This window comes from Mastacembelus armatus, chromosome 17 (genome assembly GCF_900324485.2).
Source record: "Mastacembelus armatus chromosome 17, fMasArm1.2, whole genome shotgun sequence".
NCBI lineage: Eukaryota > Metazoa > Chordata > Actinopteri > Synbranchiformes > Mastacembelidae > Mastacembelus > Mastacembelus armatus.
In genome coordinates this window covers 11,572,430-11,590,934 of record NC_046649.1, presented here as the reverse complement: position 1 = coordinate 11,590,934, position 18,505 = coordinate 11,572,430, and the positions used below count along the sequence as shown (strand labels likewise).

The window sequence follows — 18,505 nt, the reverse complement described above, 5'->3', positions numbered from 1 at the left end:
TTAGAAATCACTTAAAATATGAATAGATCAATTTTTTGCCAATAAATATCCAGGCAAATGACCAATTCATTAACTAATCATTTCAGCTCTAAAGTACTGGTTGGTTTCTGTGTTACACTGCCAGATACAGTGGGGGCCAATAGCTCATATCGAACTTCTCAATATCAGTGCCAGATAACAAACAAGCCTTTCTCCTAAAATGTCAAACTAGTCCTTCAGTCTTGCCGCCTGACTAGAGCAATAACAGAATTTCAGGAGTCATATTTTCATCATGAGTTTAATGTTTTTAATTACATCCACTGAACAAAGGTCCAATCCAGTGAGTTTGACTTCTGTAACACTTTATTGTGATTTTCATGGTTTTATCTGGCCATGATCCGTTTAAATATGCATTATTGCAGCGGTATCACAGTGCACTGTACAGGCCCATTCTGGCACGAGTGAGGTGAAAAGGGGCTGATGTAGAGGAATAGAAGAAACGAGGAACTGCTAATACAACTGTTCTGATCCAATTTGTTCCCAAAAACCCTCACCCTAGGCACTTGGTGTACTGTAGCTGTGAAATGAAAAAAAGCATCATGGCTTCCACTAGCCTATAACAAAAGCTTAAACTTTGTTGTTTTTTTTTTCCGGACGTAAAGTCAAAACAATTTGTGCAATGTATCTTTAAGCCTGTGCAAAGTGCCCATGGGGTAGGGTTTAAAGACTGATTTGGTATTTTATAATCCAGGGTCAATGTTTACAGTTTGTCCAAGTAGTTGTCAAGGGCAGTTATGCCCTCTTTCAAACCTTTGCGTTTCCTAATTTCAGCAATAACTTGGAAGGGTCTGCTGGCAGGGTCACTGGGGTCACCCTGGAGAATCTGCCAGTGGTCAAACACACACTGAGGAAAGGCCTGACCTCCAGTGTTACTGCGCAGATCAGCTGTGAACCCTGGAGGGAATAAATGCACTTAAGTATTACTGTTTAACATTGCAGGACATCCTTTTCAGACAGAAACACCTACTCACCAAAGGACTCGTTGACAGGCAGGTAGGCTTTCACCACAAACATGGGAGTGCCCATCACTTGGGATTCCTCAAACACATGACCTCGTTTCCTATTCAACACACCATAGATACCACCGACCACCTGCTCCGGGCACTGTACAGACATATGCCAAAGAATGACACAACAAAAAAGTTCATTCTTGAACGCTTAAGTTAGCTCTGTAAAAGCTTCTGCAGAGGTTTTGGATAATTATAGCCTTAGGTGAATGAATATACTGTACTCTAAAAAAGGCAACAATCCTATTTATTGAGCTACTTTTAGTATTTGTCTGGGATGTTAAAATTAAAAATAATATATTTCCATGTGTACCTGTATCTCCACCAGATAAACAGGCTCCATGAGACGTGGCTGAGCAGTGAGCTGGCAGGCGTACAGGACCCTGCGAGCTGTGGGAATAATCTGTCCTCCACCGCGGTGGATGGCGTCTGCGTGCAGTGTCACGTCATGAATGTCAAAGCGAATTGCGCGCATATTCTCCTCACACAGCGCACCCTGCAGGCAGAAGACTGCAACGTTATTCTCAGGTGTATGCAGTGTAAGTGGCTACACAGTGTAAACATCTCAAGTACATCTCAGTTCCCAGAGCTACTAATTTAAATGGAGTCAAAATGAATTGCAGCCCACCTCTTTGGTTGCCCACTGGAAACCAGCCACCACACTGTCCTTGATCTCATTGAGGTATTGGACTCCTTTTGTCATGTCTATCAGGAGGTTGGGCCCAGTTCCATCTGGACCAAAGCACCAGATCTTTCTGGCTTCTGTCACCTCCCACTCATACTTGTCAGCAAGGTAACGTGCACGAGCCTTGAGCTCCTGCCGAGAGGTGACTTCCCCCTTCTCAATATCTTCAGCCAGGCCATCTGGGAAAGGACGAGACTTCATGAAAAGACGATTGTGCTTGTTGGGGGACTTGGATAGACACATCTGGTCTGATTCTTCTGTCACTGTCTCTCTGTAAGACACAACTGGGTCTGATTTCTGGGAAGAGAGTAAGGGAATGGAGATCAGATTTGAAACTGTGAGTCAGAATGCAACAATATGAAGATCAAATGAGTTAACTTTAAGGCCTCTCGCTGCCTCACCTTCAGTGGAATGCAGGCGTGGTCCTCCTCCAGGTCTTTTAGGCAGATCTCCAGGTGCAGCTCTCCTGCTCCGGCAATGATGTGCTCCCCAGATTCCTCTATGATGCACTGCACCATGGGGTCAGACTTGGCCAGGCGCTTCAGGCCCTCCACCAGCTTGGGCAGGTCAGCAGGGTTCTTGGCCTCCACGGCAACTCTGACCACAGGGCTGACACTGAACTTCATCACCCTCATGTTGTGAGACTGTGGACAGAATGACAAAAGACTTCTTACCAATATGCTGTTATACCAGGAAGAAAGAGCCAGCAGCAAGCAATGACTGTATTAATAACTAATCACTGCACAGGGCACCAGTATTTGAACAGTAAAGCAAAAAGAAACATGGTACTTGTTCATAGGTGGTAATGGTCCCTGTCTTAACCAGGAACTGGTCTACTCCAACAAGACCCACGATGTTGCCACATGGTACATCTTCAATGGGTTCAACATACCGGCCCATCATCAGAATAGTTCTGGATGGAAGAGGAGAGGGATGTGGTGAAAAAAAATGTGGAAATAAAAGGCTACAATGAAAAACATACAGTTGAAATGCCTTTTCCTCCTCCCAGCAAACTGTACATTAATATGCTCACCTCTGGATGGGCTTGATGTAGAGGTCCTCCTTCTTGCCAGGGGTGAAGTTTGGGCCCATAATGCGCACCTTCAACCCTGTAGACACACATCCAGAGAACACACGGCCGAAGGCGTAGAAACGACCCTTATCACTGGTCGGGACCATTTTGGAAATGTACATCATCAGAGGAGCCTTGGGGTCGCAGTTCTTAATACCTGGGAAGAGAGTTTAGACTGTAAGATCTGGATCCAGTAATGCCAAAATAAACAGTATTCTATGAATCAAAATGCTTGTTATTAAATGATTGGTCTTTCATAAAATGAAAGTGTGTGCTGTGGTGAAAATGTTCTGCTAACCCATGGCAGCCTCATCGTCTCCAGGCCCTTCATAGAGCAGCTCACAGCGGTATTTCTGTGCAGTGACGGGGGAGGGCAGGTGGATGGTGATCATCTGGAGCAGGGCTTCTCCAGCAGGCAACCAGCGGCGCATCACAGCCTTCAGCAGGGGCTTCCCCTCCTTCTCCTTGTCCTCCGAATCAAGCTTAACATCCAGCTTCTCAATTAGTTTGGCTGTCTCATCCTTTTTGAAATTCATGATGGCATCAAACACCTAAGAGGACAGTGAGAGAAAGTGGAAAAAAGGGACCTCTGTTCATACGCTTTACTTTCATAAAGGCTGTTGTGCACATATTTTAATGCATCAGATATGACATCAAAGTCAGAAATGAAAGGATTTATAATACATAGTTAAATAATTAAAAACATTTTCGGTCACCTTAAAGATGGGGTCCAAAACGAGCTGGCAAAATGTGCGAGGAAATTTCTGACCATCGGGACCAGTGGCAGTCTTACTGAATTTACCAGCACTTGGGTCAAAATATCTGGATGAAGCAGAGAATGTTACATATCAATATTATGATAAACAAATACCCGGTTGGCATGTTGATTACATTATTTTATTAACTGTACAATATCTGTATGCTAAATATTATGATCATTTTCTGAAAATGTGGTACCCAAAGTGTACTCCAGGCTGGTGTCTGTACACGGTGACTGGTGACCAGCGTGACTAATGCAACACACTTGAGACAAGACAGGGCAGGGAAACACTGATTATCAGCCTGGTATTAACCTACTCTGTGGACATGCATTCATGTTTACCTGTCTCCCCACAGTTTCTTCATCATGTCCTCCACTTTCTTACACCTCTCTCCTGGACCCAGCTGAGCATCTCCTTTAGCGGTGAACTTGGCCACATACATCTCAGCAAACTGCTTCAGGGTGAACGCCCACCCGTGGAGCCCAGAGCCGAACCCAACTGTCCCGATAACAGGGTCCACCTGAGGGCAAAGCATCAAGTGTTATTGCAGCTACAGACATGGTGAATTAAATGTGCAGTAACAACTTTAAGCCACTTTAAGCCACTTCAGTGTATTGTGGTGGATATGTCATACCATGATGTTCCCCATGGGTCCTCCCTCATCCTCTCCATAGGTGGAGATTATGACATTGACGTTTTCCACAATCCGCTGGAACGTCTGGAAAAGTTCATCCGGCTCCAGCTGCAGCTCGAGCAGGGCCCGGTCCATCTTGTTCATCATCAGAACCGGCTTGATGCGCTCAGCGATGGCCTGACGCAGTACTGTCTCAGTCTGCACACACACACCTGTCAAAGGAAACACACAGGTGAGCCTGCGTGAAAGGTGAGAGTGTGTGTCTGCTGGTCGTGTTTGTGTAAAGAATAGGGAGGTGAGGCTGCGAAACTTTGTGTAGTTACCTGAAACACAGTCCACAACCACGAGGGCTCCATCGGTTACCCTGAGGGCAGCAGTGACCTCGGAGGAGAAGTCAACATGACCCGGAGAATCAATCAGGTTGATGAGGAAGCCGTTTCCGTCTTTACTATGCTTGATAAACGCTAAGTCGTTCTCTCCAAGCTCATAGTACAGGGAGATGGCCCTGAGTAACAGAGAGGAAACAGGAGCGTCACTACCACTTCATCTCAAAATCTGGTTATAAAGGGGAAGGGTGGACTAAAACAAGCTGAATTAGATGAGTAAAACTAAAAATGTCTGAACTGATTCATCACAATTCTGAAATCAGACAAGTCAGATTTTCCTGACTTAAATGGGGCAGACATGTGGAGTGGAGTCTTTCCAGTTCAAATGCAACAAACTGGCCCGACTGGAACGGCTTAAGTAACTATGTATAAATATGACACAATGTCAGTGTCAGTACAGTTACTGGAATCAGACAAAAATGCAAAATAAATATTTGAACATGATATTTAAATACAGGAGTTTGAAATTTTTACAGATGAAATGTTTCCTGAGAAAAAAAAGTGTCTTCTGCCTTATTTAATGTTGAGACTGTTCTATTAGTTGAAATCATTATAAAAATGTGGAAATCCAAAAGATATTGTGATTGTGAGGGTTTTGAGGGTTGAGCTCTTAATAAGTAATAGTTGTGTTTTTTTCCCCAAATGTAACTTTAATTGTTGCATATTGTAATGGAAAAATATTCAGGACATCTAACCAAGTTTTCAGGACCTTTAATAGGTTACATGAAAGCACAGAGCTGTTTCTGAGCTCACTGCTCTGAGTCACATACGTTGATTTGATGGTGATGCAGCGCTCCTGCTCGTCTTTGCGTGTGTCTGTGAAGCGGGTCTCTCCAGCACGGGATGAAGCAATGATGCCTGCCTTGGACACCAGCGAGTCCGTCAGCGTGGACTTCCCATGATCCACGTGGGCAATCACAGACATGTTCCTGATGTTGGACTTCTTGTCCATGATGGCACGGATCTGATCCACAGTGAAGTTCACCTGGTAGGGGGAGGGGGGAGGAGTTGGAGTTTGAGGGGGCTTAAATTCACCTATGCAGATATTAATTTTATTCCTGATATGTTTCTACTTATTTATGTCCACTACCGGGTCTCTACAGCCATTCCAAGCAGAGTTATAAAAAGAAAGACATGTTTGAAACCAAATCCATCAGGCTGACCAGGAGGAGTGTGGGCACCGCATAAAAGACTCTGGTTTCCAACCAAGCAACAAGATCAGGAACTACTGAGTCACCACTCACATGCTGCGGCCGAACGGACCGAGCCGGACCACTTCACAGTCTCAAGGGACCAGAATATCTTAATTTCATAACCTGATATAGGCCTACTCTTTAAACTTGAATATAAAGACTACCTAGAAATCTTAAAATAAAATAAGTGGGAAAAAATCAATTCCTAGCAGACCAAAACATATGCACAACATGTTGCACAATCTGCCCTTCCATTAATTAAGGGGCTATAACTTCTAGGTTCATATTTAATATATAATGCATAAGGGGACTGTCTTCTAAGAAAGTAAAACAAAAGGCTGAGTATGTCATGCTATAACAGATAAATGAATAAATTAAGGGATGATTTACGTATTTTTAGATGCTTTTTGGGAGATGCTTCTAAAAATCACCACGGGCTTATGTTAAGTGAGGCCTAATGTAAGAGAAAAACAAGCACGAAGCATTGACCCAGCATTAATTAAACATAAGTCTGGCTTGTTAAAGGCATTCACCTCACATAATAATTACAGACATGCCAAACACTGCATGTCCAGACAATCACTAACACACCCAAAGCCTCTTATATTATAACAATGATATATAAAATAACACATATAAGATCATTTTAGGCCATTTTAAGTCTGAAATAAAATGCACTGCAGCTCCGTGTCGGTGACGTATCATTATAAGGCCTATATGAAATAATGTTATCGCCTTTTATACCAAATACAGTGACGCAATCGTGTGTAATCAAACTAAAATCTAAGAAATACCATTAGGGACATAACTCTGCACATGTACATTGGACATATCACCGTTTATTTACATGAAGACATGATATTTCTGCCGTCACGCTGCAGCAGCTTGATATTAAAGGCTTTGCTATGAACGTCACGGTGGAGCAGAGCGGCCCGTGCAGTAAAGGCCACAGCCCTGTTTTATCAGCTGGCTGCTGCGTATGTTAGTCCAGATAGCGCACAGAGCGTCTATCCGATCCCCTAACACCACCAGGCATCGGCATCCATGTCGCGCACACCCGCCTGGCTCCACCGCAGCTGGTCGCACCGACACCGTTATAACCACACATGAAGGTTATTCGGCTGGCAGCTCCGTGTCCATGTCCCATTAGCTGAGTAAATACACATGAAACCAAGGACTCACCATGTTGTCTGCCGGTCGTGGGTCTTCGTGTGTGACGGTTTATTGCTGTAAACACTGCCTCTGAGGACGGGCAGTCCCGGTGCTGACAGGAGAGACGCTGCTGCTGCGGCTGCTGCGGCTGCCGTGTGGTGCTGCAGGACGCAGGCTGCAGGGGGCGCTGCTGCTCAGATCACGTCTCTCTGGTTGTGGAGGCACAAGGTGGGGCCCCTGTCTGGAGGACCGCAATCATCACTAAGTGCAGGCCGCCCACAGTGAGCAGAGTGGGCCCCTGGTTGCAAGTTCTATAATACTGCGGGAACACACATAGGAAGTATATAAACATTTTAATAATTTTATTGGAGAAGAATATTAAACTGTCTACTCTCCCATGCTTTATATTGCTTAATATACAAAATATTATGTAAGAGTAAGTCTGAGAGAAACTGTGGAAATTACATCATACTAGTTGAAAGTAGTTAGACAAGTTTTACCACTGACATCACTGTTTTTATGAAAGAGCTCTCCTCTGTTTCAGGGTGTAATAGCAGCCTTCAACCATCTGAGGGCAGAGCAGGACAAAACATCTCAGCAAAGGAAGCGCATCTGTAAAACAGGTGTTGTTTCTTAATTTCTGTTTTTTTTTTTTGCTTGATTGAACAATAAATTTACAAACGACAAGGCAGCCTAACATTAGGTTTGCATGAGTAGCAAGAAATAAAACAACAAACATTAAATTAAAACTATAAAAATGTAGAAAACAGGTATATGAATACACACGGTAAATAAGAAAAAAGAAACAATGTATTAGAAATTGAAGGCATTAACATGAATTGGACTTTTTCAAATATTTATCTGCTTCCCAACAACAACAACAGCAACAAGTTTCAAATGTAAAAAAAAAAGAAAAAAGGGCGAGGTTCATCGAGCAGTTGTAAATAATCATAGTCCTCTCAGTTCAGCACAGTCAGAGCAGAGTTAGAGCTCTGTGCTGAAAAATACATTCTTCACTGATGTACCACTACAGGAACGTAACAGGCCCTAATGAGACGCCATGGCTTCCTAACATGACCAGTTATTGTAGTAGTGGAATATTTCTGTCCTTCTTTCTTTCTTATAAAAGGACAATTGAAGAAATGATTAGACCCAGGTGAAAAATCAATGCTACACACACTGTCAATTACATGTTAAATGTTTTTCAGTTCAGATGCTCTTCAGCCGTTTTCCAGAAGACATGGTGAATTTGTCCAGCTGAATTTAAAAAGATAAAGAAAAAGTCAGGGAAAATGATGCTAGAGGAGGAAATGTACTGGAAAAATGGGGCTTTTGTTACCTTGAAACCTCAAATTTGCAATTAATTTGAACGTATACCTGGACTACGATCCATAAATAAACCTTTATCCATGCAATAACATTCTTTACCAACTATAAATCCTCTAAAAGTGTTAGAGAGTGGTTGTTTCTTTGTAGTTTTGAAAGCTAAGCTAGAACAAACAAACTAATTTAAAATTTGGAAACCAGTCATTCCTGTGGTTATTTTAACTGAGATTTTTTTTATTTTATCATAATGCCACCATGCAATGCGTCACGCCACCACCAGTGGAGCTGACCTACTAAAACAGCCCCACAGTCTGTTCACTGTCTGTAGTCATCTCTGGAGGGAGATGAGCACAGATTACTTTACCGCAAAAATAGTGCATGGTTCATGGCATAACCCTGGCAACCATCTTTTTCCATAGTTTTTGTACAGCTGGTGTCTCCTTTAGGCTTCCTCTGTAGGATGTTGACCATCACTCTGCTGCTTCAGTAAAAAACAAGCTTTTGTATACACCAAAATGGGAGAAATTTGCTCCTCATGAAAGGATCTAGAAATGCAAAAAATTGAATGTAATTTTCCACGAGCTGCAGACCTGATGTTTACAAAATGATTCAGTACCTGCACTGAATCATTTTGTGAATATCAGAGCTCCATGTAAAAGCCGTCCAACAAGCATTTCACAGCCGATGGAGTGCATTCTCCTCTTCTCCTGTCCCAAGGATATAAACACATATCTAGGTTAATCTCAGTAGCTGTAACCTTTCTCTTTTTTTTTTTTTTTTACTTTTCTGAGAAACTGCTCAAATTGGTATTTTCACCACTTGCATTTTCAGTTTCATACTTTCATGTCCAGGAAACAAGATTGTGATGTGCTCAATCATTTTGTTTGCACTTGAGTCGAAGGTGTATACATATATGTGCAGGTATAATAGAGTAATCCATTGGGAATGCGCCTGCTCGACTGTATTTTATGTTATTTGGTGAGTCACTTTCATGGATTTATATATGTATCCTTTCCTTTAATCCTAAACATACCCATGAGTGGGTGTAACTCTTCCTGACCCTCACTAACATGCATCCAAATGAACACACTGATATGGATATGGACAGTATCATATGTAGTTATCTGTTATGAGCTGCAGCCTAGTCTTCATACCCAGATATGTGCTTGAAATGTCCTGGTCAGATAATGCCTGGATGTACTTTGAAACTGTGTTATCTGAAGATAGAACAACAATAAAGATAACAGAGATCTGCTGCCATGCAATTAGGTGTATTACAGTACTGATAATACTGGGCTCTCTGTCATAGATAGTTGGAATCTATTTCAGCAAATACATTGAAAGGCGAGCGCTCAAATGACCATTCAGTATGACTCATTGGTCATTTGAGCGCTCGCCACAGTGTAAAATTGGCTTTACATGTTTGAGAGTGAATCAGTGGTACTGGCTCCACAAACATTTTATTTAAATAACCTTGTACTTTTTTCTGACATGTAATTTTATGTGTGAGGATTTTTAAACAGAGATTCGTGAATTGTCTTCACTGAAACATCTAAATGAGCTGTACAATTAATGTATATCTCTCCAAGGCGTTGACATAAAACGTTTGATAGCTGCTTCACAGAGTTTGATTTATTCCCATCATGTGACACACCTGACACACAAGCAGGAAAGACAAAACAGAAGTGTGCTCACCCTAACCTTACGGTTTATACAGCAAATTACTTTCCGTAAGCTCTGCTGTCTGACATATAACCCCAGTTCTCTGTCTGACCTGGGTCCTCAAGATGACTTTTTCTTTCTTCCCACACATCCATGTCCCTCCCCACTTTTGAATGGTTTAGTAAAGGCAACAGAAGAAATATCAAAAGAAAATACACCACGTCTCAGTGTGCTTTGAACTCTCTGATAAAGGTAAAAATGACAGTGAAAAGAAAATGGCTTTGAATTATTTGAGCTACCAGGCATATAAATATACGAGGCTGAACTACTTTTCATCCTAGTGTAGTAATGCTTTGAAGTCGAGGCAGCGATGGATGGATTGTGTTGATATTTATTCTGGAAACCAGACGACCGAATGTTAATTTTCCTCTTTCTAAACTGAGAAGCGTAATGATTCTGCTACTGAAATAATCTCTTACCCGTGTGATAACAGTCAGATACGTTTTTGCAAGTGTGCATGTTCTTGCGTTACTTCTTGGAGGACATATTATGTTGTGTACACTTAGAAATAGCACAAAACAGAGACTCCTAATTATGGCAATAAAGATTCCGTATCGCGAGGTTTATAGGAAAGCTGCAACACAAATCGTGTTAGGAAACGGAGGGAAATTTAAAAAACAAATATTTATTTTGAAAAAAATAAAAAACTTAAAAACGTAATTTATAGCGGGTGTGCTTGAGAAGTGTTTGGCATCCTTATTAGTATGTGCCATACAGCAGCTGTTTACAATCCTCTGGTCCTTATGTCTCTTTGAAACACAGCAACGACTGTTTGCAACCAGTTTATCCAAAAAGTAATATTTTCTGTATTTGTTTTTCAGAAGACCGTAGAGGTCAAGTTCACCAATTATTCACTACAGCCATTCCTTCACTAGCAACACTAAGTATTGCAGTGGTATTGCACTAGCCAGACTCAGGCTGTACTTATAAATAAATCAGCATGCTAACATTTTCACAATGGCAATGGGAAATTGCTGATGTTCATCATCATATTTCAGTGTGTTATCATTGTAACATTTGGTAAATATCACAAAATGCAAATAACTGTGGGGGCTAATGTGAATATCATTAGTTTTGTATGAATGTAGTCATAAATAGAAACTTTGTGGAAATTAACATTTTAATATGATGATACTAGATGAAAATAAGTTATCACTACAGTTGTTACAATTCATCCTCCGGGTGTCACGAGTGATGTCAAACTGGTTCAATCAAAACACACATACGAATCTCATGATGGCACTAGAGAGTCAGGGGATCACCAAAGGTATTAAGATTCATTCTCTGGGACCAAGAATATCTCTGTGAAATATCTGTGAGAAATTTCAGTGGTGGCTCTGTAGACCCATGCTGCTATTGTAACTGAGCAGCAGAATTTGGGAACCTGTAATAGGGGGCTGACTGAAACAGAGAAAAAGTTATGTTTACTCATTGTTATTGATAAGAATCACTAATTGTTTTGATTTTAAGCATTAGCACACTAATTGGTGGAAGAAGGAACAAAATCAGCCTTCTACTGGCAGTGACAGTGACTGCACAGCTGCTGCGTCTGACAGCAATAAAAAACGAGCCCTAAATCAAAAACGACAAATGAATGTGAAAACACACAGCAGGCCAAATTCTGATTTGCCATTATGACATCAAAGGTCACTCAATGCTTCCTGGGAGCAACTATAACTAATTAATTTATAATCAAGTCTTCCTTTTGTGCTGATTGGCTCTCAGTGCTGTCTGATAAACTCTGGATTGGACAGCGATCAGCGGGGTTGGGAGAATGCACTTGTATGATATAATATTTCAACTTTGACCCTAGTAACAGATTCAGGCATTCCTCAGAGAGGAACATATTGATCTGGTCGTGTGTTGCATTTTTATTGCTGCTTGGCCGTTCAACTAAAATGCTCCTTTAATGCTGGAATTATGACACTAACTACAGAGAAGGTAAGCCACATTCACTGGGTGTGAACCACTGGTTTATGCGTAAGAGAATGACTCAGACTGATTGTGCTTAAAGAAAAAAATATTTCAAAGAAAGTAACAACAAATGTGTATTGATTTAGACTTATTTGACAAAGAGAAGTCTGGGGTTGAACAATTTGAAATGAAGATCCCTGAATGAAGATCACAATCATATTGTTTAAACTCAAGCAGCAAGACTTACAGACTGTTATAGTAGTTATTATCTCTATGAAACCGAGGAATTTTTTTGCCTTTTCTTCATTTCAGGAACATGGTGGGATGGACCTAATCGACCTCCTGCTCAGCAACAAAGACGAAACCACCAGTTGCCACAGCAACCAGCCGTGGACTCTCACGATGCATGATGTGAGTACAGTGGTCATTCTGCACGGTCCACTCCAGCACAAAGTCACTCTGAGGACAACATAATCACAACAACAGATTCACTGAATCTCATTATGAACATCTGACAGGGTGTGATTTCTGTTCTCACCAAGGCTCATGTGTCTTTGAGTTGAAACTTTGGATGTATAGGAGCTCATTATATAGTCCTGTGACTGTGCCTGACTGCGACAAGAAGGCACAGGCAAATTAGTTCAAGAAATTCAGCGTCTAATGTGCTTGTGTTCTTGTCTGTGGTCATGTGTGCGAATATGATTATGTGATTAGTTGAAGTTGTCATGTGATGATGTATATGGACCCTCCTCCTCAGACCCTGAGCCCTGAGGGAATGGCTGCTGATGAATTCCTAGATGCCCTGCTGGTTGGGAGTGACTCGTCCTCTGCTCCAGCGTCCCCCTTGTGGTCACCGTGCACCACTGACTGTAGCGAGGAGCCCCCAACAGATCCCACACACAGCATTTACCCAGCATGCTGCATAACTTTTCCAACCTTCGACACACAGGTTTTCCCCCAGCATTCACAACTGGAGAGTAAACCACCAACAGATGAAAAACCAATGGATGTTTCCATTTATACAGGTATGGCTCTATCTACCGCTAAAGAGAAGTAATAATGTACAAGACTTCTGTGAGATTTTCAGCTACACAGTGAAAAGCAAAACAGTACATTACTTCAATAGAGCACAAGCATGAACAAATTGAACTGATGCACTGGAGAGTGCACTGGATCAGTGCATAAAACAAAGACCTTAATGTGAAAAATATCTCTTTGTAATTTTGCCTGAGAGTTAAGGATCCTTTGTGAGAACAAATAATTTGGTTTCCTATTCCTGAGCATATTGAGGGCAGCTCTTTTGAATAACAGTCTGTTTTCACGATGCTGATTCTTGACCCCTTTGTGCAAAAAAATACCTTGAAATTGAATGAGTAAACAGAGCTGCAACAACACAAAGATGTCAAACACATAGAAAAGCGTGACATCTATTTTGCTGAGTGTTTTGTAAAGAACAGCAGGGTGCAGCCCTCACAGATGTCTAAATTTAAGGCGCCTTTGCGTTTTGTTTGATAATTATGTGCAATTTTGTGAATTATCCGCTGCGGTTTTACTGGTTTTACTGGTTCAACCTGCAGGATGGGAGTCCAGTGACCTGCAGGAGCAGTTTGGAATTACATACTACCTCTCTGCAAACCAAAGCGCCCCGCTGTCATCCAATCAGACACTCACAGTGAGGGACCTACTGCTGTCAAACCTGGGACAAAACGTAAGGAGAGAAGAAGAGCTGAATAGACCTGTGATAAAAATCCGTTTTGCCAGCCTTCTGGGATATTAAATAAAAGTTGGTGTTCTGAATATGTACAATATGAGCTAACTGTACAGTCCTTCTCTGAGAGGAGAACCCCCTTTGCACCTAATGAACCAAATTTTATGAACTACTGGTCCACTCCACTGCCTTATTTGGGTAAGCTGCCCAGAGAGTCACTTTAATTGGAATATTCTGTCCATCTGGTCCACAGTCACAACGAATCACCCAGCATTCCCTGCAGGAGCTTATACTTAATGAGGATGAGAAGAGGCTTCTGACTAAAGAAGGGATAAACTTGCCCAGTAAACTGCCCCTGTCCAAGGTACATGAACATGGCCCACACTTACATGCATGTACTATAGGGCAGATATTTCACACACACACACACACACACACACACACTCTCTCTCTCTCTCTCTCTCTTTCTCTGTCTCTCTCTCTCACACACACAGTAGCAGCTTCAAACAGAGGTTTGACTGAAAAAGTGAGGACTATGTACCCAAAATGTTTTTGCTGAATTTTTGCTCAATCATTTTTCCTCAATCCAGTAATATTATGCTCAAAATGGTCCTCACAAAGATACAAGTACAAATACACACAAACACCATGAACATCCATGCACACACTCACGCATCTAAATCTAATTCTGTATCCCCAGTTGCACAATGTCTGCCAGTCACTCTCTACCTCCAACCCAGTTTCTTCCCACTTACCCTTTCCTTCTTTATTCTTTCTTGTCCCTGTGCTCCCACGTGTTTCATCTCCATGACAAGTTTGAAGAGAGGGTTTTGAAGAAGATCCGGCGGAAAATCCGCAACAAGCGCTCGGCTCAGGAAAGTCGGAAGAAGAAGAGGGAATATGTTGATAGTCTGGAGGGAAGGTAGGAGCCAGCTGTGCCGAACATCCTCACTTAGCACAACATTAACACTGCAAACCTGTAAAAGTACCCTTTTTTTCTGCTGTCATTTACTGTATGAGACTGTTTTGCCATACACCTAAGTAACTTTAAAAAAGCCTGCTGCATGGATGGGATGAGACCACACCTAGACAACCAGTTTGATATACTGTACATCACTGGTAACAGAGCAGAATTTGTGCAGGCTTTTTCATCTGCGCTCTCTAATAAAAGCTCACCTGGCTCACTAGGAATTCACAGTGACAGCAGTTTGTGTGAAATAAAAAGGCAAAGCTGAGTGGCAGTAATGTCAGGGCTTACCAAAGACAGAAACTCAAACAGCACAATTAATACCCCCATGGACAAATGACAAATACACCAGCCTTGCATAATATTACTTCATTAATCTGTTCCATTACCATCCAGGCACATTGAGAAAACATTTTTAGCAGCCAGTTCCACATGAGAGTGAAAAATGTAAATTATAGAATTGGTTAAATTATAAAAAACTATATATAACTATAAAGAACTACATAAAGAACCAGGACAACATGTTTTGTCAACATAACGGACATTATAAATGCAGTACATCAGGTTATTATGATAGAAAATTAAAGCAGCTTCATAGTAGTAAAATACTTGTATTCTCATGATTGTGTCTCAGTCACAAAACTCTTAACAGTCAAGCCATGAATGTCTATGCAAAGCTGCATCTAAAGCCATGCTGTAGTTAAGAAACTTCAAAGGACCATGGATCAGCATACTGATATTGCACATATTCATGACAACTGCTGCTATTATTCACTTACAACTAACCTTTTCTGTAGCAAGTATTGCATATGTAGCAATGAGCAAACCAGAACATAAGCATTCCTGTCCACATCACCACAAACTCCAGAGGGAGGAGCTCTATTCACACAAATGACTGATCTATATGCAGAAGTGATTAAGTACCATCATAAAATGTATGGCTCAGAAAATGAAGGATCTCCAGCATGACCAGGATATTTTTATAAGAACAGAGCAGCTTCTCTTACTGTGTCTGATCTGGGGTCAGTTGGACAGTCAACATGCTATTGTGTGTTAGCCAGCAGCAGCACAGCAGAAGCCGAAGATGCTGTGGAGATCTCACAATAAAGGGGCAGGAAGGTTTTGCCAAACTGGCGCTCAGTTTTCTTTTCTTCCTCCTGCACCTGTCCTCTATCTGCAGATTAAGCCTTTCCACACAGCTATCCAGTCTTTGTCATCAAATTTGATAATCCTACCTGTCTCCCCCATGTTGGCTCCTCCACCAGCACATAATGTGGTGTGGCAGTTTGTAGTTTGATTCACTTCACAAACACTCATCCAAAAGAACAGTACACACTGGCCCCACGTGAGACTGATTAGTCAGGCCCTCACAATTTATTGCTCAGCACCCCAGGAGTTTTTGTAAGATTGCTTTATTTTACTGATTCTGAGCTTCAAAATGCTTTTTCCTTGCACCGCTGGACTCTAAACCTAAAAGAAATGTCATCTCAGACTGTGTGTAGGTGCCATGGGCCACTTTTGAATCTGAGTTTGGCCCCAAAGATATACAAGCTCTGACCAGTGGTGATAATCTGTAAAACACAAACCATGGTGTTAAAATTGAATTGAAGTTATATTTTAAATTTGAGAATAATCTATGTGTTTCTACCCTCTGTGAAAAAAATAATGAAACAAAGGGCACTTCTAAGAATAGTTTTAAATGTCCAATAGCCTGCTATCAACATCTCATTCAAGCTTGTGCTCTTTTTCCTCTGGATAACAAAAGTTTCATGATAGGGCTAAGATTGCGACTCTCATCAAGCAGAGTCAGCATTTGCTGATAATTAATTCAGCTCCAAGCGGAGCGTATCAGCAGGGTGTCATTATCAGTCATGGTTCAGCTCAGTCAGAGGGCCATAATGGAGGGTGACTCACAGGGACTCAAAGAAACATGATGAAAGTTGGAGTCACTGGATGACAGAACGGTGCGTGAGATAACACTCAGCAGACGGATATTGAAAAGCCAGAAATGAAGAAGAGACAATGTAGCATCATAACATGGTATTAATGGATACCCTTCTTTCCTTATTGTATCTGTATTCTCTCTTTGTCCTCTGTCTCTGTAGGATGTCTGCTTGTACCGCTCAAAACCTCGAGCTCCAGAGGAAGGTCCAGCAGTTGGAAGAAACCAACAAGTCAGTCAAATGTAGTGAAACATGCTCATTACAATTTCAGCATACTCTCATCTGCATGTTCAAATAGCACAGTTTGTCCACATAGTCCAAAAAAGATGCTCAGTTTATTTTAATTTAAAACAAAGAATAGGAGCAAATGAGTCAGATTAATTACTAAAACTAATCACTCTGTTGCTCTGCTGACTGGTTAATCACTAAGCCCCTCCCACCATAATTAGCTAATGTTGCTGCGCCTGACAAGCGTTTCATTCTCTCAGAGCATAAATTCAAATTATAACAAAGTGAAGAAACTTTTAAAACACATGAACAAACACGTTTCTGATTTCTAGCCAGCAACCGTCATGTTTTCTGGTCCTGTCACTGGCAGGGTTTAAAAGCTGTTGCTTGCTAATGGAGGTAAACATTAACTCCATGCTGTAGTAAAAAAAAAAAAAAAAAAACACCTGATGAGACAAGACATGGACAAAAACAATACCACAAATTCATCTCAGCAGTTTGTCAGTTTATCTTTTTATTCTTCTCACTCATGGATTTGTTTTCATAAGGCTGAACTGTCTGACGATGTCTCATTGTGTCTCTATTGTGTGCCTTTGTTGTTATCAGAGTATGCATGTCAGTGTTTCATTGATCATTCATCTTTGATTTCTATTGATTTTGTCCCTGCCCACTGCATCTTAAGATGCATTGTCTGGTTAAGAAGTTTTTCTACTTGTTAAATATCAAGACTGAGGAGGTGCTGTATGAAATGACCAGAATCCAAACATCATCCAATTTTAAAAACTGACACTGTGTTCTCCGACTTTGCTTCCCTTTATCTCGTCATCTATTTCTGAGGCTGCCTGGTAAAGTGCTGCTGTGAACTGAAACAAAATGTGTGTAGAGGCTGCATACGTACACTTCCCCGCCTCGTGCTCCTCTTGTTTGTTCGGTTGTGATCACAGACACTGAACAAAGGCTGCCACTATTTCATGGAATGTGCGGCCCTTCACGTGAAAATGTGGCAGAATATCCTTCATCTTTCTGTCTGTATATGTACTGCAGGGCTCTGTTGGAGCAGCTAAGCTGGGTACAGGCTTTCCTTCCCAAAAGCTCCAGAAAAACATACAAGGGGACCTACATCCTGGTGAGACATACCATGTAACACATTACGTTAATTTGCAACATTGGGAATTTTCCCAGACAGAAACATCCGCAGCAACTAAATTATTACTACTGCTGTGTTTATTATTTTAATCATGTTACATGTTTGAGTAACACTAGACCTCATCTTTTGTGCAACACCGTATCTAGGTTATGTCTAATGACTCACTTTTTTCTCTTCTGTCATTTTCCTCTGACCACTGTCTGCTGTGTTTGGCCTGTTTTTGTCCTGCTGTCTGTTTTCATGTGCAGGTTTTGCTCCTCTCCTTCTCTCTGATCATTTCCTCAAATCTTCTGCCAGACCCATACAGCCTGAGCAGCCAGGAAGTGTACACAGAGACCAAAGGTCTGTAAGTATGTGCACACACACACACTTTCTCTCTCTCTCCAAACACACACTCATACCTCTTCAATATACTTCTGCCCATCAGTGTTGTCCCGTTCCCTGCAGTCGACGGATGAAATGGAAGACGTTCCCCCTCCTCCTCTTCCTTTCCTCTCTATGTCCAGAGGCTTCGGGGCCCTGTGGAGCCTGACAAAAAAGCTCTGGCCCTGGACAGATCTCCCCACAGCTCACATCCCATCTCTTCATGACCGGGATCAAAGGCACCAGGATGATCACTGA

At 41.7% G+C, this 18,505-nt stretch overlaps 2 protein-coding genes across 2 annotated transcripts; one reads left to right on the top strand and one right to left on the bottom strand.

Annotated features, from left to right (window-relative positions):
* Positions 1 to 258: 258 nt before the first annotated feature.
* On the bottom strand, positions 259 to 7,113 carry eef2b (eukaryotic translation elongation factor 2b). The gene is made up of 14 exons (XM_026312969.1): positions 6,960 to 7,113; positions 5,355 to 5,569; positions 4,522 to 4,703; positions 4,199 to 4,410; positions 3,906 to 4,084; positions 3,520 to 3,625; positions 3,102 to 3,354; positions 2,765 to 2,960; positions 2,521 to 2,644; positions 2,133 to 2,375; positions 1,675 to 2,028; positions 1,360 to 1,542; positions 1,011 to 1,143; positions 259 to 933 (listed from the first exon to the last, which is right to left on the bottom strand). The coding sequence occupies exons 1-14, from the start codon at positions 6,960 to 6,962 to the stop codon at positions 740 to 742; spliced, it is 2,577 nt and encodes an 858-aa protein (XP_026168754.1). The 5' UTR covers positions 6,963 to 7,113; the 3' UTR covers positions 259 to 739.
* A 4,784-nt stretch (positions 7,114 to 11,897) lies between these two features.
* On the top strand, positions 11,898 to 18,505 carry LOC113134147 (cyclic AMP-responsive element-binding protein 3-like protein 3-B). The gene is made up of 10 exons (XM_026313386.1): positions 11,898 to 11,918; positions 12,204 to 12,302; positions 12,649 to 12,916; positions 13,469 to 13,599; positions 13,853 to 13,963; positions 14,415 to 14,521; positions 16,672 to 16,740; positions 17,782 to 17,863; positions 18,133 to 18,226; positions 18,312 to 18,505. The coding sequence occupies exons 1-10, from the start codon at positions 11,898 to 11,900 to the stop codon at positions 18,503 to 18,505; spliced, it is 1,176 nt and encodes a 391-aa protein (XP_026169171.1).